The 24,618-nt window shown below is 38.2% G+C and overlaps 1 protein-coding gene across 1 annotated transcript in view; it reads right to left on the reverse strand.

Moving 5' to 3' along the window:
- ITGA2 (integrin subunit alpha 2) overlaps positions 1–24,618 on the reverse strand; it is a 106,983-nt gene that overhangs the window by 42,497 nt on the left and 39,868 nt on the right. Inside the window, exons 3-9 of the mRNA XM_027101133.1 lie at positions 14,201–14,310; positions 12,498–12,589; positions 9,286–9,400; positions 8,997–9,124; positions 6,502–6,650; positions 2,015–2,165; positions 1,554–1,719 (exon numbers count right to left, since the gene is read on the reverse strand). Of these exons, the coding sequence (XP_026956934.1) occupies positions 1,554–1,719; positions 2,015–2,165; positions 6,502–6,650; positions 8,997–9,124; positions 9,286–9,400; positions 12,498–12,589; positions 14,201–14,310 (911 nt within the window). The remainder of the gene's footprint in view (positions 1–1,553; positions 1,720–2,014; positions 2,166–6,501; positions 6,651–8,996; positions 9,125–9,285; positions 9,401–12,497; positions 12,590–14,200; positions 14,311–24,618) is intronic.

Consider the following 24,618-nt stretch of genomic DNA (forward strand, 5'->3'; position numbering starts at 1 on the left):
TTTTAAGAAAATTATCATTACTTGCTAAGAACCTAACTGAATTTTTAGCTTTTAAATATTTGTAGTAATAAATGCACATATATCTCAGATGCAGTTGGAGGAGCCAGGCAATTGCTCTGTAGTGAAGACTGTGCTGAGAGATATTTGGATTAGGCTTCAGGAACTAGGATTCAAGACTGAGTAGGAATTTTACCAATTGGGAAGTTGGTCCAAGTTCTACATATGTGCTTGCCTCTGACACTAGCACCATAAGACTCAATTAGAACTCATTTTCCATACATGTGGCCAAAGTGGTTACATTTCACTAATCTTCGCAAAAAGGAAGCTAAATTTCTGGACTGCCACATTAATGTAGAGAAGAATAAAAGTTTTTAGATAGACCCTTCCAGTGGATAATCGGGAGATAAAGATCTGACTATAGGGATTAATACTTAATTTACACAATCCCCTTGGATCCAGCTTCTGAAGCAGTACTTGATCACAGTAGGTGCTCAATAAAATATGAGAGTTATTTGGGTTAACCATCAGGAACCAGGATTTGGGTCATGTGGGACTTTTTACCAACTGGGAATTGTGTTCTAGTCCTGCTTATAGTGAGCTCTTGAGCACATGATATTTCTATAGAGACTAGACCTTCCAAGGCCATAGAAGTAAATTATTGTAGATCTGGTAAGTAAAACGTTTCCTCAAAATCTGAACTATTAAAAATCTTCACTGTATTTTTCTAATTTTAAAAGTAGACATGTTTGTTGCAAACAAATTCAAGAATTTCAGAAATTATGTAACAGTGTAAAAAGGTAACATTTTTTATGATTACAAAAACTGTTTACAATATGGAAAGGTAAAACTATCTACGATTATAAGAGATATTACTAAGTTGCCACCCCAAAAGGTTATACAGTTTATAATCTTATAGTGTATGAGCTTTTTTGCTTCCCCATAATCTCTCCAAGATTAAACATTACTAATCTTTGTTATCTTTTAGACACAAAGTAACAATGATTTCATTTATACTTTAAAATAATTACTAAAACTTGGAATATTTTCTTATGTTTATTGGCCATTTGTATTTTATCTTTTATAAACTACTTATTCATCATTCTTTGTCTATTTTTCTTACTGATGCTATTTAGGAGTTCTCTTTATATAAGGTATATAAGTTAACATTAATAGAACAAGTATGGTAATAAAGAATTCTTTTTTTTAAGGTTTTTGAAGAACATGTTATTTTATTTTTAATTTTTATTAGAGTATAGTTGATTTACAATATTGTGTTAGTTTCAGGTATAAAGCAAAGTGAGTCAGTTATACATATACATATATCCACTCTTTTTTAGATTCTTTTCCCATATAGGCCATTACAGAGTATTGAGTAGAGTCCCTTGTGCTATACAGTAGGTCCTTATTAGTTATCTATTTTATATACTGTATAGTAGTGTATATATGTCAATCCCAATCTCCCAATTTATCCCTCCCCCCCTTACAACCTGGTAAACATCAGTTTGTTTTCTTGAAAAAAATTTGAAAAAAATTCTGGAAGGAAGTTCATTTACCTTCAATGCTGAAAATTTGTTCTCCTAATGTCCCAGCCTTTTCTAGTAGAGCTGCTTCATCAGAAACATTGAAAAAGTATCTTTCTGTTGGAATACTGGCAATTGCTTTAATTTCTTTTATTAAATTTTTAGTATCAAGGGCATTTCTGTTTAAGTACCCAAGAACCTTGAAAATAGAGGAAGAGGGGAGAAGGCCATTAGTATTGTACTTCAATTTTCCTATTCGTATTTTCTAGGCTATTTCTGAACACAATAGGCCCTCTAGAGAAGTAAATCAAGTAACACTTCCATATCCTCTTCATTGACAGGACTGCAAATCAGCAAGAAGCAGAGGTAGAGTAAAAATATTCTTTTATATTAAGCTATGAACAGCCAATAAGAAAGTGCAGTCTTCAGAAGTGATGTTATAAAGGAATATTTACCCATCAACTGAAAGACAAGTAAAAAGAAAAGCCACTTACTGCTATGCCAAACCTCAGTATATTGTCATTGTTACATTGATCAATTACGGCTTTCAACATTGAACCATCATGGGATTCACCATCAGTTACAACCACCATGACTTTGGTAGCACCTGGTCGTCCACCAGCAGCTGCTGAATAAGCAGAATCTCTGTGGCAGATAAAAGAAAAACTCAATCAAAAAATAAACTAAACACGTGGACCTCTGGTTAGAAATATAAATATGAAACTGACTTCTTTGAGCATAACCTATTGTGATTTAGAATTTCTCTATCAGTGCTGGTGACTTCTGAACTGCGTTCTATTCGTAGCTTGTAGAGAAACATATAAAAATATAAATCTTGCTTGGCATTAAAAATAACTTCCATGGTTTCCATGGTGTGTGGGTGTGTGTGTATTTACATCAGGAATCCTTAGAATTATCTTCTGCTAATAAGATTAAACTCATTAAAACTAATCAACAGGGTAAAGATATTCATTCCTGTCATAAATATTACTCATTGGATCTGCATTTATTTTTTTCAACAGTAAATTGTTTTTTAAAAGGTAACAAATATACGTGGTAAAAGAAATCCAAAGCATTTGGAAAGGTGTAAAACAAAAATTTCACACCAAGCCACTATTGCAAAGGTAATCACTATTATCAGTTTATGTTTCCTTCTAGAAAATGTTTCATCTAGAGAAATATATGCAAAAGTTACTCCTTAAACTTCTATAAAAATGGGAACATATTCTCTGCAGCTGTTTTTCATTTTGATGGAGACCTTTCCATATCAGCACATATAGAACTCTCCTCTTTGTCTTTGATTTTCTGATGTTATTTCTATACAATTTTTAAAGGTTAATTTCCATTTACAGTTATTACAAAATATTGGCTCTATTCCCCACGGTGTACATCCTTGAGCCCATCTTACACCCAGTGGTTTGTGCCTCCCAGTCCTTCACCCTTATGTTGCCCCTCCCCCACCACTGGTAACCACTAGTTTAGACTTCTCCTTTTTTAATGGCTACATACTATTTCATTATTTTGAGGAACCATAGTTTATTTAACCAATTCCCATTATCATGCATTTAGGCCATTTTGAGTTTTACAAATAGTGCTATAATGAATGTCCTTGTGTATCTATCTTGGCATACTTTTTCGAATGTGTCAGTACGATAAAATCTTAGCAGAGAAATTATTTAGACAAAGTATTTACACATTTCAAATTTTGATAAATAAAATACTAAATTGCTCTTCAAAAATTCCACTAAATTAGGGCTTCCCTGGTGGCGCAGTGGTTAAGAATCCACCTGCCAATGCAGGGGACACGGGTTCGAGCCCTGGTCCGGGAAGATCCCACATACCATGGAGCAACTAAGCCCGTGTGCTACAACTACTGAGCCTGTGCTCTAGAGCCCACAAGCCCAAACTACTGAGCCCGCATGCTGCAACTACTGAAGCCTGTGTGCCTAGAGCCCGTGCTCCGCAACAAGAGAAGCTACAACAATGAGAAGCCCACGCACCACAACAAAGGGTAGCCCCTGCTCGCTGTAACTAGAGAAAGCCCGTGCACAGCAATGAGACCCAATGCAGCCAAAAGTAAAAAACAAATAAATAAATAAATTTATAAAAAAAATAATTCCACCAACTTTGCGTGTCTTTTATATTTGACATGGTATTTTAAAAGGACTTATCTCTAAGACTTTTCTCTTTAATCACCCAAGTTTTCTCATAGTCTTTTAATGGTTTCATTTTCTTAGATTTAAATTGGTGGTCCAGCTGAAATTTATTTTGATTCAAGGAGTGAGGCAGGGATTCAGCTTTATTTTGTTTCTAGATGTTTAACAAGTTGTCCAACAACTTTTTTTTCTGTCTGTTGGATTCTCTTGTTGCACATTCTTTCTGGTGTCATCATATAGGTTCACTACCACCACCTACATGATGACAAGTTAAAGTCTATATTTGCTTCCATTCATCCCTCCTATCTTCAAGTTTCTATATTCAACGCATTGAATATTTTCACCTGAAAGTATAAGGAGCTCTTTAAATTCAACATGTGTAAAACTAAGACTATCATTTTATTTCCTAAAGCTTTTTTTGTATTCTACATAGCAGAATATAGAAATATGGAAAAATATCTCTCAGCCAAATTTGAATTCTTGTACCCACATCAAATAATTTTTGAGTGAATTATACGCTTTATGACATACAGTAGAGCTCATGTAGGATTATAAGTTTGCTGAGGGTGGAAACTATGCCTCATTTAGTTTTGATTCCCTGCAGGGCTTGGAACAGTAAATTGTAAGTGTGGGCACTCAGATAAGATCAATGGAAAATGGCAATATTTACTAAAAGAGTATCGGAATGCTATTTGTTCTTGTAAAGAAACTGATGAAGGGCTTCCCTGGTGGCGCAGTGGTTGAGAGTCCGCCTGCCAATGCAGGGGACACGGGTTCGTGCCCCGGTCCGGAAAGATCCCACATGCCGCGGAGCGGCTGGGCCCGTGAGCCATGGCCCCTGAGCCTGCGCGTCCGGAGCCTGTGCTCTGCAACGGGAGAGGCCACAACAGTGAGAGGCCCGTGTACCGCAAAAAAAAAAAAAAGAAAAGAAAAGAAACCGATGAAGAAGGAGGAAGAAGAAGAGAAAGAAAATAGAAGTAATTAAATTCCAGAAGGTGTGAGAAGTTAGGTGACTCTCCTAACAATGGAAAGAGTCCTGTTAGCTCGGGAAATTGTGGTGAGACAGGGATGCTGGGGAGAAAAAGTTTTGAAAAGATCATGAAAGCCGTATGAGTCCCATTTTAACAGAAAGTGGCCATTCTCCTTGAGAAGGAAGCTTGCCAGGCCCCAGGGCTTTTACCAGGGAAAAATGCAACACCCACATTCCCTGCGAAAAATACAGGCCCTTTGCTGTTTCTAACTCCTACGAGGCCATTTTTCTATGTCATCTTAGTCTTCCCCTAAGTCTACTTTACTGGAACAGGACGGGTACTTCACATAATGGCAATTGGCCAGCGGCCTCTGAGATGGCTTGGCTCCAAAGGACATCTTAATAGGGACAAAAAAGGTTAACCAAACCAATCATATCTTCTCTTGTAGGGAATCTACTTTTGAGATATACAGGGAAAGTAGGCAGTTGATAGAAGCAGCAACTAGAACACAGAATATACTAAAAAAAGAAGGGACAGATAAAATAGGAAATTCAGAAAAAAAAAGGACAGGATGTGGTGACTGACCAGATATGTGACCTAAGGAGGAGCAGAAAGAATAAAGTAAACCATCAAGGTTTTAGTCTGAATGACTAGGGGCAAAGGTGGACACATGAATCAAAATGGCAGAGTCATGAGGAGGGGCAGGGAAAAGAGTAAGGCCAGTTTCGAATGTACTGAATTTGATTAGTGAGCCAACACTCCAAATAAGGATTTTCAGCACCAGCTGGATGCCTGTGTGCATTGTAGGAGAGAGGTCAGGGCTAATGACAAAGCAATGGGGTAACCCAGGCAGGGCTGATGGCTCATGTGTATACAATGGATACAATGCCTAAGAGAACAGGGCTATAAAAGAGCGGGCTCTGTCTGGTGAAGAAAAATTAGGAAAAGGAGCCAGTGAAGATGCAAACTTGTTGATGAAAAGTTGGCAGGTTTTCTAGAAGTGTGTGGCGTCATGGCAACTGGAGTAGAAACAGCAGTGCGTGCTCATTATTGTCAAATGTTCAGGGAAGCTAAAGAGGATGAGGCTTAAGGCAGGACCATGTTTACCTGATGGCAGAGCCATAGGTTTCAAGGATGTGGAGAAGGGAGCATAGACACTTCTTTCAAGGAGTTATGGCAGTGGAAGGAAGGAACCCACAACTCGATGAAAAAGGGCAGGAAGTAGGTTTAAGGGAAGGTGAACCTACAGTTCTCATTTCTTTTTTAACAGTAGGAGAATAGTTAGCATTTTTTGTAAAGCTATCTGATTAAAGCAGAGTGAAGATGAAGGTCAGCAGTGCTGAGAAAATAAGAGACACTGAGCAAAGAATTAGGAGAATGTTACACAGCTGTGAAATTCACACCGCCCCAGCCTGTTATAAGTAGAATGAGCCCTTCAATTCAATTCAGACTTCTAGGTCATTAACACTTAGCAATCTCTGGCTCTTCTAAATTTGCATGAAGTGCTCCAGTAGCTCAAGTTGTCTGTGGCCTTGATAAACATTAACAAATAAATGCAGATTGCTCCATTGCCAACTTAAACTAAGGTCTTTTAATTTCACTGTACTTACTTCATGTAAAATCTTAAAAAATTATGTAATATCTTATAAAAGTTCTAGAAATCAAAGATTTAAAAATGTCATCCCCTACTGCCTTCTCAAAGTATTCAAGTAACAGAATGTTCAGACTTTTCTTCTCTACCAGTTCTGATTTAAGTGTAGGTACCACATATTTACTTTTCTTCGTCTTTCCTTTTTAGTACTTATGAGCACCTCTATTTTATCAAAATATTAGCCTATTAGCAACATAACTTACCTTGCATACTGAATTGCTTTGAATGTATTTGTGAGGTCTCCACCATACTGGGATGTCTGGGATGTTGCTTTAATCATTTCATCTTTGGTTTTAAAAGTGTTCAGGTTAAACACCACTCTTGGATAATTGGCATATTGAATTAAGCCCACCTTCAAGAGAAAAGAAGTTTATTACAGGTTTGTCATTAAGTTATAAATCACTCCTATTTAACCAATATAATAAAAATCGAAAGTGCATTTAGACATGGGCTGATAGCTTAAGGGAATCATTTCCAACATTTTTCTTAAGAATAGTTATTTTTCTTCCAGTGGAATAACTTCCTGGTCAGAGGCCATCAGTGCAGGGCAGCCTTACTTACTGACAAGCAAGATAATGTGCCATTTGTGTACCATTTGATTCTCAAGAGTAATAGTTGTAGATTTTTAAGCACTGCCATATGGATGAATATTAAGTTCTTAACAGGAAGATTCAAATGATATAAATAGATTTTCTAGTTACCAATGGATATAAACATGTAAACAATTATAAGCAATCATGGATGGAATAGAACATCTCATCAAGTGAGGATAATTATATAATAAACAAAGAATTATAGTTGAATACAAGAAAAAGTGATGTGCTAATCAATGCGGTCAACATGAATGTTTTTGTTGTGCTGGATTTCCTCTAATCACAGACGTTAGAAAGAAAGCTGCTCTATGTGCATTTAGGGCAGGAAGTTTCTGGTCTTCAGGGAAAATGCCATTGGAGAGGGTCTTATTTGAGAGGGCCGAGAGGCAGAACAACTTCTGACCAAGATGTTTGGGCACATACCCTAATCCTTCAGATCAAGGAGGTCAGACACTTCTGTTAACGTCCTTGTTCTCAGCATTGAGATCACCCTCTATGCCTAGGATTTGGGGCTTCCAGAATAGGAATGGTGATGAGGGATCAGTGGTAAAAGGGTCTCTGAAATAGAGGTCAATGTGTAAGGAAGACAGGAAGGGCAAGGCCTGGATTTCTGAGTTCAATCAGCTACTTTCTCTAGGAAGGCTGTTAACTAGGCACTGGAAAAATGACAAAAAATATATTACTGAACCCTCCTCTTTAGGATAGGATGTAAGATTTGAGAGAGAGGAAACGATCAAAAATAACTCTAAGGATTTCAAAATCTAAGGTGATAGGAAGAGAATGGTGACCCCCTGACACAGCCCCATAACTTCTATGTGCAAAAGATAAAGGTGGAAGAGAAGATTTAAAGAAATGTGGTATAGTAGGGCTTAAAGAAAGGTCACATTTAGAACGGAAGAGAAGATACTGAGTAAAACCACCTCTAGAGACGAAGAAGGTGCATCGGGATTGGAAGATAGAAGAGGAAGGCCAGGAATTCCACACAAGAGACTATTAAATACAATAAGTCACGTTATGGGGGAAACCCATTCAGAAACAGAGAAAATAAGCAGATACAGATGAAAACTTCTCTTATGAGGGCCTTAACAGTGATGCTCTCCAGAAACCAGTACTATACCTAGTCTTATTTAACAGAAATTTTATTTTATTTTCTGGTGAAAGCCCACAGTGAAACCTCCAAAGTTTTGACAGATACTAATGTCCTCTTGGTATTGAAAAGCAATGTCAATAGGGAAAATATATAACAATATTTTATAATACTGTATAGGGAAGCAGAAAAGCAAATTTCAATATAGATAACTGGAAAGCTTTTCAGAAAAGTGTTCCAACAATTGTTGGCCCCTGGAGCACCAGATGCAACCCAGGAACTAGTAACTCTGTGAATTGATTCCTGTTGATATTGGATCAATGTCCTGCTACAACCAGGATGGCCCACGAAATAGCAGATCCAACAAGAAAGAAAGAAAGAAAAAACCCTGAAACTTAAAAAATGCTATTCAGCGTTATAAAAGCATGACGTTTCTGCTCCTGAGTTTTGCTTGCCTACCTCAGGAAGACAGAAAACCAAATTAAAGACTCTTTAAAACATAAAAAGTTATTCAAAAGTATTGAAAAGACTTGTCCTGTGTGAAAAATGGAAGGCTAGACTAGAATATGACAAAAGACTATAAAATAATAAATGGTAGAATTATGCTATGAACTTACTTATAAAAATTCAAAGATAATTTTTTCACCAGTAAAGAATAAGTAAAAGAAAGTCATCATTCGTCCAAGCGTGTGTAAAAAAAATACATATTGGATTTCTAAATGTATTGATTAGTTCATAAGTTAGTGGAGGAAAAAATAAGCATCTAAAGAGAATTAAGATGCTATACACATATCTGATGCCTGAATCAGGAATAGAAATCCAAGCTTAAAGACTAGCATTAGGGGAAGTCATAGATAGAATAACTCAGTGTAGCACAAATTTCAGTTAACTTTCAAGATTACCATTAAATGCCTTTAATATGGGGATTTGACAAATGCAAAGATAAAGACCTCATCTCTAATAATATTTTCTCAGAACGAAAGCCGTGGGTTAGTATATATATAATGGATGTCCATACCTGTGTCTTTGTGGGGCCTATATCCAGGCCTTGCACAAATTTTTCCAAAAAGTTCTTTACTGCATCCCAGGGGTAAATACTGTTTGATTCATCACATACAACCACAACATCTATGAGGGAAGGGCAGGCTACACAGGAAACGACGAAAGAAACATATATCCATAGGTAAGGCAAAATCACATCCACATACAAATGAGACAAAGTAAAAAAGGATGGCACTTGTTGATACAATTTTTCCCCTCCTTTAAGGTAAGGCATTGCTCAGACCCTCTGCACATTCATAACTTACTCTGAACTGCAGGTGAAAAGCTGGTCAGGAGCTGAAAATTGGGACTGACATCAGAGCATAACCCGGTTGTGTAAAACTGATTTCCGCACTGCTGTGCCCACAGGGGACCACAGGTCTTAAAAGAAATGAAAACAATGACAAAACACATGGAAAACGTTAACCCTCCACCTCGCCATTTGTGAAACTCAGGACTATTTCTATTCTCTTATAAGACTCTAGGAATCGTCAACTCTTGAAACTAACAAGTCAACAGTGCCTTTGAGAGAAAGTGCACTGGAGCCCACAGACGGGAGGGAGAGGGTGGCAGATGTGCTGTGCCTGGTGTCAGGCGTCTTGGGGACCGGAGCACTGGGACTGTCAGTGTAGGGAGGAGCCCATCAGGTCACCCACCAAGCTCGACAAAAGGGGTGCTGTCCTTCCAGAGAACACCCAGGAGAAAAATGCGTGCAAAGTTCATTTTTTGTCTCTCAGATACCTGGGTCTCAGCTACTTCATCTGTAAAATGAGGATGATCAGACCTCCTCCTAACTTAAGGCTGCTGTGAAGACGAAATGAGTCTATAGCTATAAACACTTAGAACAGTGCTGGGTAAATAGCAAGGGATATATAATTGTTAGCCAGCATCATTATCATTGTTATTCCTTGAACATAGGTCTCCTCCTGTCCCTTCCATTTATACTCTTCAGCAGAAACCCCTAAGTCCTCACGTCCCCATGGGCCAGGCAGGCAGCCTGGAAGAGAGCTCCAGCCAGGTGTAGACACCATGGTGAATGAAGAGCCCACGCTTTCTGTGCAGGGCAGACCATTGTGGCTCCTGCCTGTGGGCTGGTGTGCAACAGGCCCCGTGTGGCCAGACCTCCCAAATTCTCAAGGAGAGTCAAAGAGAGAATTTTGTGTGAAAATTTATAGTTAACAAAAACCTGAAACACTCTACGTGCTAAACAAACACAAAGGAGGTTCATGAACCGCCAGTTTTCAACTCTGTAGTTATCAAAGTATTTCTTTGAGGACTTCAGAACCCCATACTTCTGGCCCCTAGAACCTTCAGTTATCAAAGCTGGCGTTTGTCTTCTTGTGCACATCATACTCCAACTATTAATATCTCCACTGACCTGACCCCAAAGCTCTCCCTTTCAGCAGCCCTTGAATGCCAAGAACTCCTGATTAAATCATGATTAAATCACGTGGGAAACATTAGATTAAATAATATTCAAATCGTTAGATGTGAAAGGAGAAAAAATGGGGAAGAGAAGTCTAGTGATGATCTTAAAAACAAATCTATACAGTTTAACCTTATGTAAAGCTGTGGACCAATTATTAAAACTTAAAAGTGTGGACTTGCAAAGAGTGATTGGAAGAATGAAAGGGAACTTATTTGACCCACTTTAATTGTTGGTAGCTCAAAGGAGAAGCTGCTGTGGTCATATTTCATGCTCAATGAACAAGGCATAGTTTTTCCCTTATAAAACTGGTTCATTTTGCCAATTAGTTAGGGAGAAATCACTACTGATGCCTTGGGTTAGTATACCGAATAAGATACCAACTACTGATTCCTATATCCCCACCCCCAAGTTGGTTTCTCTTAATCACCCTTAAAAATACTAACTCATGAAGTATTAAAAAAGATTTTTTTTTGTTTTAAAAGCAATGGAAAACAGCATTAAGGAGTTGAAATTAGAATATGCCAATTGTTAATGCCAGAACAACATTCCTGCTTTAAGCCCGGAACTTAAGAAGGTTCAAAAAAAAAAAAAAAATGTGATGATTGTCAGTCTTTTCCACAGAATTCTTAAGAGTATCTTAAGATTTTGACCTTTTAGGTATGGAAAGAAGACTTTGGCTTTTTTCTTTTCTTTTTTTTTCTCTTTCCCTCCCTCCCTCCTTCCTTCTACTTGCTACATTGACTGTTAATCTCTCAAATTCTCTTGTAATTTATTTATAAATAAGATTTACAAAATGTTTTATTTTGCATATAAAAATCTATAGTTACACATTAAAAATCTGAAGTTACAGACTAAAAACTTTGAAGCACATTCTATAATCCCTGTATCTTAATGTTTTTCTTAATTTATTCAACTTAAAAAAAAAAGACAAAAGCAACCTTATGATAAAGACTTCAGAAGATCATAAACAGGAAGATTCATTGCAATATTCATGTATGCATTGATCTAACACATATCATAAGCAACACTTAATTCAGTTAGTGGTACCAAGGTCTCTCTAATATCTCTCAGTAAAAATAGAATGATATTATTCAAAATTGATTACATTTTTAGAGCAATCTGGTTATACACCCAAGCTTTTAAGTTAGCATATCAATGTAGCATGTCATAACCAATGTAAAGTTAAAGTAAACTTTCTAAGACTACTTTAACAGGGCTATACAACTAGGTTACACCTACATGGACTGGCAGAAATGTCAGATGAGACTGGGTTTTTGTTTGCCTTTAAACACTTTTTTTTTTTTTTTTTTTGGTGTGTGATGGTTTTCATTTTTTTACAGTTGCATCTTTTCAACAGTTTTCTATGTTATTTTTTTGTTAGTCCCAAGCTCAGGAATTATTCTCTCTTTCAGAAAACTTCCATTTTCTTCTAGTTTTTTATATTAACTTTTTAATTCACTCAGAAGTATATTTGGATATGCAAGTTATTCACCAATTAATTGTCCCCAGACCTCTTGTTAAATAAGGCATTCTCTTTTACTGATTTGTGGTGGTCTTTTCACAGCTTTCTAGAAACTAAATGAGAGTACACATTAACATGAAATAAGATGAGATCAAGCCATGCCTTAAATAATATCAGATTGGTCAATGATTATCAGAAACGATTAAAAATAAAAGTACTTTGTAGCTTTGAAACCTACTTTCTGAATTTGCAGTACCTATCCTGAATGTTCCTACAGGAAGGAGAAATGAGCGCTAGAATTCTGCTGTTATCAACAAATACAAAGCACATTTTCAAGGGTAAAGAATCGGTGTTCCTTCTGATCCCTTTTTCCAAAACATTCTGTGGCAATGGTTTTACTAAATATCTTAAGACATCTACATATCAACATATTGTTCTTTCATGTTGGCTCTCCATCTAGCATGTCTTATCCAAAATCAAGCTCCAACATTTAAACCTCAAGATATGGCTTGCTAGGAGGGATGGTGAGAAGACACTGACTTCACACTTTCTTGAGAGGAATGAGGATTTGAAAAGTAAACACTCACGAGAAATCCACCCGTTCCCACGTTCCTTGTCAGTGTCAAGCCAAGGCTCATGTTGGTTTTCATCTCAGTAACATTGGAAATGCTCGTGGAAGCTTTCAAAGGGGAGAAGATTTTTAAGAGTGGTTAAATCATCATTTATTTAAAGCCATTTTTTTTCAATGTACACTCAGGTTTACATGTAGCATTGAATTTAGTGCTCGTGTTATATAATGAAGTGTATGGAAATGAGATGCCTTCAGTGATCTGGCAGCTCATTTAAATATGTGATCACATCTGCAGAATGTGATCCTAGGGGGTGGAGTCTGCAAAGGTCATGGTGGCTCCAGCTAAAGCTTTATTCTGGATCGGAAAAAAATATCCTTAAAGTGTTATCAAAGGATGCCGTATGGTAGAATCTGGCTCAAAGCAATAGTGAATGAACTTTAAAAGGAAATCATGACACTAGCATGTAGAATAATAGAGAAATCTCTCCAACCTTCTCTCTCCCACTCAAATAGGGCATCATCTGCTGTATCCATTCTTGAGCTACTGAACACTGAAATTCTTCTCAATGATATCATTATTTTCTCATATCCTCTAATCTCTGCCAAGGTGTATACATATATGTACACATACAGGTATACATATACATAAAATTATGCTGTTTATGTATATGTGTATACACATAAATTATGCTAAGTCATCTGCTCATATGTATATATGCATATGCATAAAATTTCTAAAATAATAAAAATATATATATTAGGGGTGAGTATTCAAAAGTTTTATTATATAGTTTATGCCCCATTTCCCAGGATACCTGTTTTAAAACTTCACCCTTCTTCTCAAGCCTCCAAACTCAACCCAGATCCCATCACTCTCTACTGCAAAGAAGATAATCACACTTGAAAGGTAATCTCAACTTCTCTCATCTTTACCTAAAGGTCCTTCTAGAATTCTGACTCCTCTCTTTCCTTTGTGTTTCAGAGAAGAGAGCATTCTTCCTAAGACTCATTTTCCCAGGTACCAGAGACATTAATTCCATCCAGTTAACTTTATTCTTGACCAGTAGTCACTCCCTTTTTATTGCCTCCTTCCACTCTCCCTACAAATAGGATCATCTCTTTTTTATTAGAAAAATTGTCTCTTAACTCTGCTACCTTATCAAACTATTTTCCCAATTCTCCTTCACTACTTAACTTCTGGAAACAGAGGTCTACTTTTGTGGATAATTAAAAGCAGCAATTGCAAACAATTACAAAGAATTCTAAACTGTGAATTTCTTTTAGTAGAATGAAATCATTTAGACATGACCAGAAATAAAGAGTGTTCCTCAGCACGCCCCAAATCAGCCCTAGTACTGATGTTTCTATACTTAATGGTTTGTTTTGAGGAGGGAGAGAAGTATGGATAGTCTCAGATTTCTATAAGTAACCAGCAAAATAATCCTACATGTCGGTGGAAACTGGTCCACAGTCTGGGGATAGATGGCCCAGGAGGCAGCACGTTTCCCATGCATCCATCTTTCTTATCAGGTCATCAAACCGTGTTGGAAATTTGAATACAGTTGGGCCCCATATGACTACAGACATAAAGGCAACAAAAGCTGTCTATATTCCTTAAACACAAAACTATGATTGGTTTTGTTGTTATTTTTCAGCTGGGTATATAACAAATGAGATTTTGTTATGTGTAAAGTAATCACATTGCTAATTATAACTTACTTTGCAAATTCAGTTTTTCACATGTAGTGGTGGATAGATCAACAGGACATTTATACACATCTCCCATTCGGTTCTCAGGAAAGCCACTCCATGGTGAACCAACCAGTAACCTAGAAATAGGGATTTTATTTTCCATTAGACATAAAATGTTAGCTATAGTTTCTTAAAGATAAAGCTGACCACAAAACAGTAAAAAAAAAAACAAATTTAATTTCAATTTTTAATAAGTGAACAGTTTCTATTTGCTCAGCTATAATTTGCTCTCCTTCTTTTCCTCTTAGATGATCAAGATCCTTGATGAACATCTACAGTACAGCTGTCTTGCCACACACCTGGGAGTCTCTCTAAAGCAGTTCTGTCCAACAGAAATATAATGCAAGCCATAAATGTGGGCACATATGTAATTTTAAGTTTTCTAGTGGCCACATTAATAAAACAAAAAAGCAACAGGTGAAATTAACTTAAATAATATATTTTATTTAACTCAATATATCCACACTACCATGCAATCAATATTAAAGTTATTAATGAGCTAGTTGATATCCTTTTTTCCATACTAAGTGTTTGAAATTCAGTGTGTATATTTTGAGCACATATAAAGGTAGACAAGTAATATTTCAAGTGTTCAGTACCCATGGGCGGCCAGTGGCTCTTTGGTCAGCATAGCTCTAAAGAATGAAACGGTATTAAAAGCTAAAGTGAAAACTAATATTTGTCCAGTGCTTTCTATGCCCTAAGCACTTTTATATGTTATTTAGGGAGCAGATGAGCTATCTAAATGGCTTTATGCTTACCGTCTATATAAGGGAATCCTCAGCAAAAATAAAGAGCAAGTGTACTGTGGGGCTCTCCTTATGTGTATCATGTTTATAGCCGGAATATAGAACACTGAGGTCAGAGACGGGTGCTAACATCTTCCCTTTGGTTAGTTCACTCCCTACAGAATTTTTCCAGTAAGAGACTATGCATTTCCCTGTAGAACCACTCACTCGACATTTCTGACCACAGAAGAATGGACAGAAAGAGTCCATGTAACAGCCTGATCTTTAGAAACTCCTGTATGTTAATTACTCAGCAGCATCCAGTGACTAAGGAAGCGTATTTGACTCAACATTTTTTCCTTGTCAAAGTTGGGAAGGATTAGATTATTGATCTATGAAACTTAAATTCTTTCATGTCGGGCTTCCCTGGTGGCGCAGTGGTTGAGAGTCCGCCTGCCGATGCAGGGGACACGGGTTCGTGCCCTGGTCCGGGAGGATCCCACATGCCGCGGAGCGGCTGGGCCCGTGAGCCACGGCCGCTGAGCCTGCGCGTCCGGAGCCTGTGCTCCGCAACGGGAGAGGCCACAGCAGTGAGAGGCCCGCATACCGCCAAAAAAAAAAAAAAATTCTTTCATGAGGCTTCTGTCTAAATATTTTAACATTACTGATTAAACAACATGTGCCCAATTAAGTGCTACAGTGGATAAAAAAGTCTACAGTACATTTCTACTAACTTAGTAAAACTGTTTAAAATACGTTAACAAGTAAAATAATAATCATACAGGGCTTCCCTGGTGGCGCAGTGGTTGAGAGTCCACCTGCTGATGCAGCGGACATGGGTTCGTGCCCCGGTCCGTAAAGATCCCACATGCCGCGGGGCGGCTGGGTCCGTGAGCCATGGCCGCTGAGCCTGCGCGTCCGGAGCCTGTGCTCCGCAACAGGAGAGGCCACAGCAGTGAGAGGCCCACGTACCGCAAAACAAAACAAAACAAAAATAATAATCATACAAATGAGTAGAAAGATATGAATAAGTTCCCCTTCCTGAAAAAAAGTAAAATGGTCTAAGGAAGCAAAAATGGACATCAAAGGATGAGGCTGGTAGTCAGCATTCTTAACAGAGGGAACACCATGAACAATCATGGAAAGAGGAAAATACAAATTATTTTGAAAGAGAGTTAATGATTCAGTAATAGTCTTCTCCCTTATTCATCTTATACAATTATTTTCAAACTAATATTTTATAGAGCATTCTAGAATACTTTTTTTGAATATTCGTTTTATTTATTTTCTTTATTTTTTTGGCTGTGTCACTTCTTAGTTCTGGCACACAAGATCTTTGCTGAGGCATTCAGGATCTTTCGTTACAGCGTATGGGCTCTTCATTGCGGTGCGTGGGCTTCTCTCTAGTTGTGTCATGCGGGTTTTCTCTCTCTAGTTGTGGTGTGCAGGCTCCAGGGTGCATGGGCTCTGTGGTTTGCAGCACGCAGGCTCTCTTGTTGAGGTACACAAGCTCAGTAGCTGTGGCACAAGGGCTTAGTTGCCCAGCTGCATGTGGGATCTTAGTTCCCCAACCAGGGACTGAACGTGCATCCCCTGCATTGAAAGGCAGATTCTTTACCACTGGACCACCAGGGAAGTTCCTAGAATACTTTAAAGCAGCTAACTTTGATTAAGGTTACAGTTGAAAGTTTTTATCTTCTTCTGAGCAGATATTTTACCTAATTTATCTGTTAAAATACTGCCTATAGAAATCATCAACAAAACAAAAAGACAACCTACTGAATGGGAGAAAATATTTGCAAATGATAAGACTGATAAGGGGTTAATATACAAAATATATAAACAGTTCATACAACTCAACATCAAAGAAAAAAAACAATAAAAAAAAAGGGGAGGGAGGAACTTCAAGATGGTGGAGGAGAAAGACATGGAGATCACCTTCCTTCCATAACTACATCAAAAATACACCTACATGTGGAACAACTCCTACAGAACACCTACTGAATTCTTGCAGAAGACCTCAGACTTCCCAAAAGGCAAGAAACTTCCCACATACCTGGGTAGGGCAGAAGAAAAAAGAAAAAACAGAGACAAAAGGATAGGCACGGGACTTGCACCAGTGGGAGGGAGCCGTGAAGGAGGAAGTTTCCACACACTAGGAAGCCCTTTCACTGGTGGGGATGGAGGGTGGGCAGGGGGGGGGAAGCTTCGGAGTCATGGAGGAGAGCACAGCAACAGGGGTGCAGAGGGCAAAGTGGACAGATTCTCACACAGAGGATCAGTGCCGACCAGCACTCACCAACCTGAAAGACTTGTCTGCTCAACCGCTGGGTCGGGTGGGGGCTGGGAGCTGAGGCTCGGGCTTCGGAGGTCAGATCCCAGGGACGGGACTGGTGGTGGCTGCATGAACACAGTCTGAAGGGGGCTAGTGCACCACAGCTAGCCAGAAGGGAGTCTGGGAAAAAGTATGGATTTGCCTAAGAGGGAAGAGACCATTGTTTCGGGGTGTGCGAGGAGAGGGGATTCAGAGCACCGCCTAAATGAACCCCAGAGACAGGCATGAGCCACAGCTATCAGCGTGGACACCAGAGACGGGCATGAAATACTAACGCTGCTGCTGCAGCCACCAAGAAGCCTATGTGCAAGCACAGGTCACTCTCCACATCTCCCGTCCTGGGAGCCTGTGCAGCCCGCCACTGCCAGCGTTCCGTGATCCACGGACAACTTCCCTGGGAGAATACACAGCGTTCCTCAGGCTGTTGCAATGTCTTGCCAGCCTCTGCCACCGCAGGCTCACCCTGCATTCCAGTTATAACTACCATACCCCTCCCTTCCCCCGGCCTGAGTGAGCCAGAGCCCCAGAATCATTGCTCCCTTAACACCCTCCTGTCTGGGTGAAGAACAGATGCCAAAGGGCGACCTACCTGCAGAGGCAGGGGGAAATCCAAAGCTGAACCCCAGGAGCTGTGCGAACAAAGAAGAGAAAGGGAAATCTCTCCATGCAGCATCAGGAGCAGCGGATTAAATCTCCACAATCAACTTGATGTACCCTGCATCTGTGGAATACCTGAATAGACAACGAATCATCCCAAAACTGAGGCGGTGGACTTTGGGAGCAACTGTAGACTTGGAGTTTGCTTTCTGTGTCTAATTTGTTTCTACTTTTATGTTTATCTTAGTTTAGTATTTACAGCTTATTATCATTGGTAGATTTGTTTATTGATTTGTTTGCTTTCTTCTTTTATATATATATATGTATATATATTTTTCTTTTTCTTTTTGTGATTGTGTATGTGTATGCTTCCTTGTGTGATTTTGTCTGTATAGGTTTGCTTTTACCATCTGTCCTAGGGTTCTTTCTGTCTGTTTCTTTTTAGTATAGTTTTTAGTGCTTGTTATCATTGGTGGATTTGTTTGTGGGATTGGTTGCTCTCTTTCTTTTTTTAACTTGTTATTTATTTATTTTAATAATTTTTTTATTTTAATAACTTTATTTTTAATTTTTCTTTCTTTCTTTTTTATTTCTTATCTCCCTTTTCTTCTGAGCCATGTGGCTGACAGGGTATTAGTGTTCCACCCAGGTGTCAGGCCTGAGCCTCTGAGGGGGGAGGGCCAAGTTCAGGACACTGGTCCACCAGAGACTTCCTGGCCCCTCATAATATCAATCGGTGAGAACTCTCCCAGAGATCTCCATCTCAATGCTAAGACCCAGCTCCACTCAACAATCAGTAAGCTCCAGTGCTGGATATCCCATGCCAAACAAGTAGCAAGACAGGAACACAACACCACCCATTAGCAGAGAGGCTGCCTAAAATCATAATAAGGTCACAGACACCCCAAAACACACCACTGGACGTGGTCCTGCCCACCAGAAAGACAAGATCCAGACTCACCCATCAGAACACAAGCACCAGTCCCCTCCACCAGGAAGCCTACACAGCCCACTGAACCAAACTTACCCACTGGGGGCAGACACCAAAAAAATGGGAACTATGAACTTGTAGCCTGTTAAAAGGAAACCCCAAACACAGTAAGTTAAGCAAATTAAGAAGACAGAGAAATACACAGCAGATGAAGGAGCAAGGTAAAAACCCACCAAACAAATGAAAAGGAAATATGCAGTCTACCTGAAAAAGAATTCAGAGTAATGATAGTAAAGATGATGCAAAATCTTGGAAATAGAATGGAGAAAATACAAGAAACGTTTTAACAGGGACCTAGAAGAACTAAAGAGCAAACAAACAATGATGAACAGCACAATAAATGAAATTAAAAATTCTCTAGAAGGAATCAATAGCAGAATAACTGAGGCAGAAGAATGGATAAGTGACCTGGATGATAAAATAGTTGAAATAACTACTGCAGAGCAGAATAAAGAAAAAGAATGAAAAGAATTTAGGGCAGTCTCGGAGACCACTGGGACAATATTAAATGCACCAACATTCCAGTTATAGGGGTCCCAGAAGATGAAGTGAAAAAGAAAAGGACTGAGAAAATATTTTGAAGAGATTATAGTTGAAAACTTCCCTAATATGGGAAAGGAAATAGTCAATCAAGTCCAGGAAGTGCAGAGAGTCCCATACAGGATAAATCAAGGAGAAACATGCCAAAACACATACTAATCAAACTATCAAAAATTAAATACAAAGAAAAAATATTAAAAGCAGCAAGGGAAAACCAACAAATAACATACAAGGGAATCCCAATAATGTTAAGAGCTGATCTTTCAGGAGAAACTCTACAAGCCAGAAGGGAGTGGTAGGACATATTTAAAGTGATGAAAGGGAAAAACGTACAACCAAGATTACTCTACCCAGCAAGGATCTCGTTCAGATTTGATGGAGAAATTAAAACTTTTACAAACAAGCAAAAGCTAAGAGAATTCAGCACCACCAAAGCAGCTTTACAACAAATGCTAAAGGAACTTCTCTAGGCAGGAAACACAAGAGAAGGAAAAGACCTACAACAACAAACCAAAAACAATTAAGAAAACGGTAATAGGAACATACATATGGATAATTACCTTAAAGCAAATGGATTAAATGCTCCAACCAAAAGACACAGACTGGCTAAATGGATACAAAAACAAGACCCATATATAAGCTGTCTACAAGAGACCCACCTCAGACGTAGGGATACATAGAGACTGAAAGTGAGGAGATGGAGAAAGATAATCCATGCAAATGGAAATCAAAAGAAAGCTGGAGTAGCAATTCTCATATCAGACAAAATAGACTTTAAAACAAAGACTATTAGAAGAGACAAGGACACTACATAATGATCATGGGATCAATCCAAGAAGAAGATATAACAATTGTAAATACTTATGCACCCAACATAGGAGCACCTCAATACATAAGGCAAATACTAACAGCCATAAAAGGGGAAATCGACAGTAATACAATCAGAGTAGGGGACTTTAACACCCCACTTTCACCAATGGACAGATCATCCAAAATGAAAATAAATAAGGAAACACAAGCCTTAAATGATACATTAAAAAAGACGGACTTAATTGATATTTACAGGACATTCCATCCAGAAAAACCAGAATACACATTTTTCTCAAGTGCTCATGGAACATTCTCCAGGATAGATCATACCTTGGGTCACAAATCAAGCCTTGGTAGATTTAAGAAAACTGAAATCGTATCAAGTATCTTTTCTGACCACAACGCTATGAGCCAAGATATCAATTACAGGAAAAGATCTGTAAAAAATACAAACACATGGAGGCTAAACCATACACTACTAAATAACCAAGAGGTCACTGAGGAAATCAAAATATATCTAGAAACAAATGACAATGAAAACACAACAATCCAACACCTATGGGATGCAGCAAAAGCAGTTCTAAGAGGGAAGTATATAGCAATACAATCCTACATCAAGAAAAATCTCAAATAAACAACCTAAACTTACACCTAAAGCAATTAGAGAAAGAACAAAAAACCCCACAAAGTTAGCCCAAGGAAAGAAGTCATAAAGATCAGATCAGAAATAAATGAAAATGAAATGAAGGAAACGATAGCAAAGGTCAATAAAACTAAAAGGTGGTTCTCTGAGAAGATAAAGAAGATTGATAAACCTTTAGCCAGGCTCATCAAGAAAAAAAGGGAAAAGACTCAAATCAACAGAATTAGAAATGAATAAGGAGAAGTAACAACGGACACTGCAGAAATACAAAGGATCATGAGAGATTACTACAAGCTACTATATGCCAATAAAATGGATAACCTGGAAGAAATGGACAAATTCTTAGAAAAGCACAACCTTCTGAGACTGAACTAGGAAGAAACAGAAAATATAAACAGACCAATCACAAGCACTGAAATTGAAACTATGATTAAAAATCTTCCAACAAACAAAAGCCCAGGACAAGACGGCTTCACAGGCCAATTTTATCAAACATTTAGAGAAGAGCTAATACCTATCCTTCTCAAACTCTTCCAAAATAGAGCAGAGCGAGGAACACTCCCAAACTCATTCGATGAGGTCACCATTACCCTGATACGAAAACCAGACAAAGATGTCACAAAAAAACGACAACTACAGGCCCATAGCACTGATGAACATAGGTGCAAAAATCCTCAACAAAATGCTAGCAAACAGAATCCAACAGCACACTAAAAGGATCATACACCATGATCAAGTGGGGTTTATTCCAGGAATGCAAGGATTCTTCAATATATGCAAATCAATCAATGTGATAAACCATATTAACAAAATTGAAGGAGAAAAAGCATATGATCATCTCAATAGATGCAGAAAAAGCTTTTGACAAAATTCAACACCCATTTATGATAAAAACCCACCAGAAAGTAGGCATAGGGGGAACTTACCTCAACATAATAAAGGCCACATATGACAAACCCACAGCCAACATCATTCTCAATGGTGAAAAACTGAAACCATTTCCTCTAAGATCAGGAACAAGACAAGGTTGCCCACTCTCACCACTATTATTCAACACAGGTTGGAAGTCCTAGCCACGGTAATCAGGGAAGAAAAAGAAATTAAAGGAATCCAAATCGGAAAAGAAGAAGTAAAACTGTCACTCGTAGCAGATGACAAGATACTATTCACAGAGAATCCTAAAGATGTTACCAGAAAACTACTAGAGCTATCAATGAATTTGGTAAAGTAGCAGGATACAAAATTAATGTACAGAAATCTCTGCATTTCTACACACTAATGATGAAAAATCTGAAAGAGAAATTAAGGGAACTTTCCCATTTACCACTGCAACAAAAAGAATAAAATACCTAGGAATAAACCTATCTAGGTAGACCTGTATGCAGAAAACTGTAAGACACTGATGAAAGAAACTAAAGATGATACAGACAGATGGAGAGATATACCATGTTCTTGGATTGGAAGAATCAACATTGTGAAAATGACTATACTATAGGATTCAGTGCAATCCCTATCAAACTACCAATGGCATTTTTCACAGAATAGAACAAAAAATTGCACAATTTGCATGGGAACACAAAAGATCCCAAATAGCCAAAGCAATCTTGAAAAAGAAAAACGGAGCTCGAGGAATCAGGCTCCCAGACTTCAGACTATACTACAAAGCTACAGTAATCAAGACAGTACAGTACTGGCACAAAAACAGAAATATAGATCAATGGAACAGGATAGAAAGCCCAGAGATAAACCCACCCACATATGGTCACCTTATCTTTGACAAAGGAGGCAAGGATATACAATGGAGAAAAGAAAGCCTCTTCAATAAGTGGTGCTGGGGAAACAGGATAGCTACATGTAAAAGAATGAAATTAGAACACTACCTAACACCATACACAAAAATAAACTCAAAATGGATTAGAGACCTAAATGTAAGACACTATAAAACTCTTAGAGGAAAATATAGGCAGAACACTGTATGACTTAAATCACATCAAGATCCTTTTTGACCCAGCTCCTGGAGAAATGGAAATAAAAACAAAAATATACAAATGGGACCTGATGAAATTTAAAAGCTTTTGCACAGCAAAGGAAACCATAGAGGAGATGAAAAGACAACCCTCAGAATGGTAGAAAATATTTGCAAATGAAGCAACTGACAAAGGATTAATCTCCAAAATATACAAGCAGCTCATGCAGTTCAACATCAAAGAACAAACAACCCAATCCAAAAATGGGCAGAAGAGCTAAATAGACATTTCTCCAAAGAAGATATACAGATTGTCAACAAACACATGAAATGATGCTCAACATCACTAATCATTAGAGAAATGTAAATCAAAACTACAATGAGGTATCACCTCACAGTGGTCAGAATGGCCATCATCAAAAAAATCTACAAACGATAAATGCTGGAGAGGGTGTGCAGAGAAGGGAACCCTCCTACGCTGTTGGTGGGAATGTAAATTGATACAGCCACTATGGAGAACACTATGGAGTTTCCTTAAAAAACTAAAAATAGAATTACCATACAACCCATCAATCCCACTACTGGGCATATATCCTGAGAAAACCATAATTCTAAAAGAGTCATGTACCACATTGTTCACTGCAGCACTATTTATAATAGCCAGGTCATGGAAACAACCTAAGTTTCCACTGACAGATGAATGGATAAAGAAGGTGTGGCACATATATACAATGGAATATTATTCAGCTATAAAAGGAAACAAAATCGAGTTATTTGTAGTGAGGTGGATGGACCTAGAGTCTGTCATACAGAGTGAAGTAAGTCAGAAAGAGAAAAACAACTACCATAAGCTAACACATATGTATGGAATCTAAAAATAAATAAATAAATAAAAAATGGTTCTGAAGAACTAGGGGCAGGACAGGAATAAAGACGCAGACATAGAGAATGGACTTGAGGACACGGGGAGGGGGAAGGGTAAGCTGGGATGAAGTGAGAGTGGCATTGACATATATACACTACCAAACGTAAAATAGCTAGTGGGAAGCAGCCACATAGCACAGGGAGATCAGCTCGGTGCTTTGTGACCACCTAGAGGGGTGGGATAGGGAGGGTGGGAGGGAGACGCAAGAGGGAGGGGATATGGGGATATATGTATATGTATAGCTGATTCATTTTGTTATACAGCAGCACCTAACACACCATTGTAAAGCAATTATACTCCAAAAAAGACGTTTAAAAAAAAAAAAAAGGGCAAAAGGCCTGAATAAACGCTTTTCCAAAGACATACAGATGGCCAATAGGCACATGGAAAGATCCTTAACGTCATCAATCATCAGAGAAATGCAAATTAAAACCACAATGAAATAGCACTTCACACCTGTCAGAATAGCTATCATCAAAAATCCCACAAATAACAAATGTTGGTGAGGATGTGGAGAAAAGAGAGCCCTTGTACACTCTTGGTGGGAATGTAAATTGGTGCAGCCACTATGGAAAACAGTATGGAGGTTTCTTAAAAAACTAAAAATAGAACTACCATATGACCCAGCAATTCTACTTCTGGGTATTTATCTGGGGAAAAAACAAGAACAAGAACAAAAACACGCACTAATTTGAAAAGATATGTGCACCCCAATGTTCAAATCAGCATTTTTTACAATTTCCAAGATATGAAAACAACCTAAGTGTCCATCAACAGATGAATGGATAAAGAAGATGTGGTATACACACACACACACACACACACACACACACACACACACACACACACA

Source organism: Aethalodelphis obliquidens, unplaced genomic scaffold (assembly GCF_003676395.1).
Source record: "Aethalodelphis obliquidens isolate GAN/ISIS:26980383/991018 unplaced genomic scaffold, ASM367639v1 scaffold4, whole genome shotgun sequence".
Classification (NCBI taxonomy): Eukaryota; Metazoa; Chordata; class Mammalia; order Artiodactyla; family Delphinidae; genus Aethalodelphis; species Aethalodelphis obliquidens.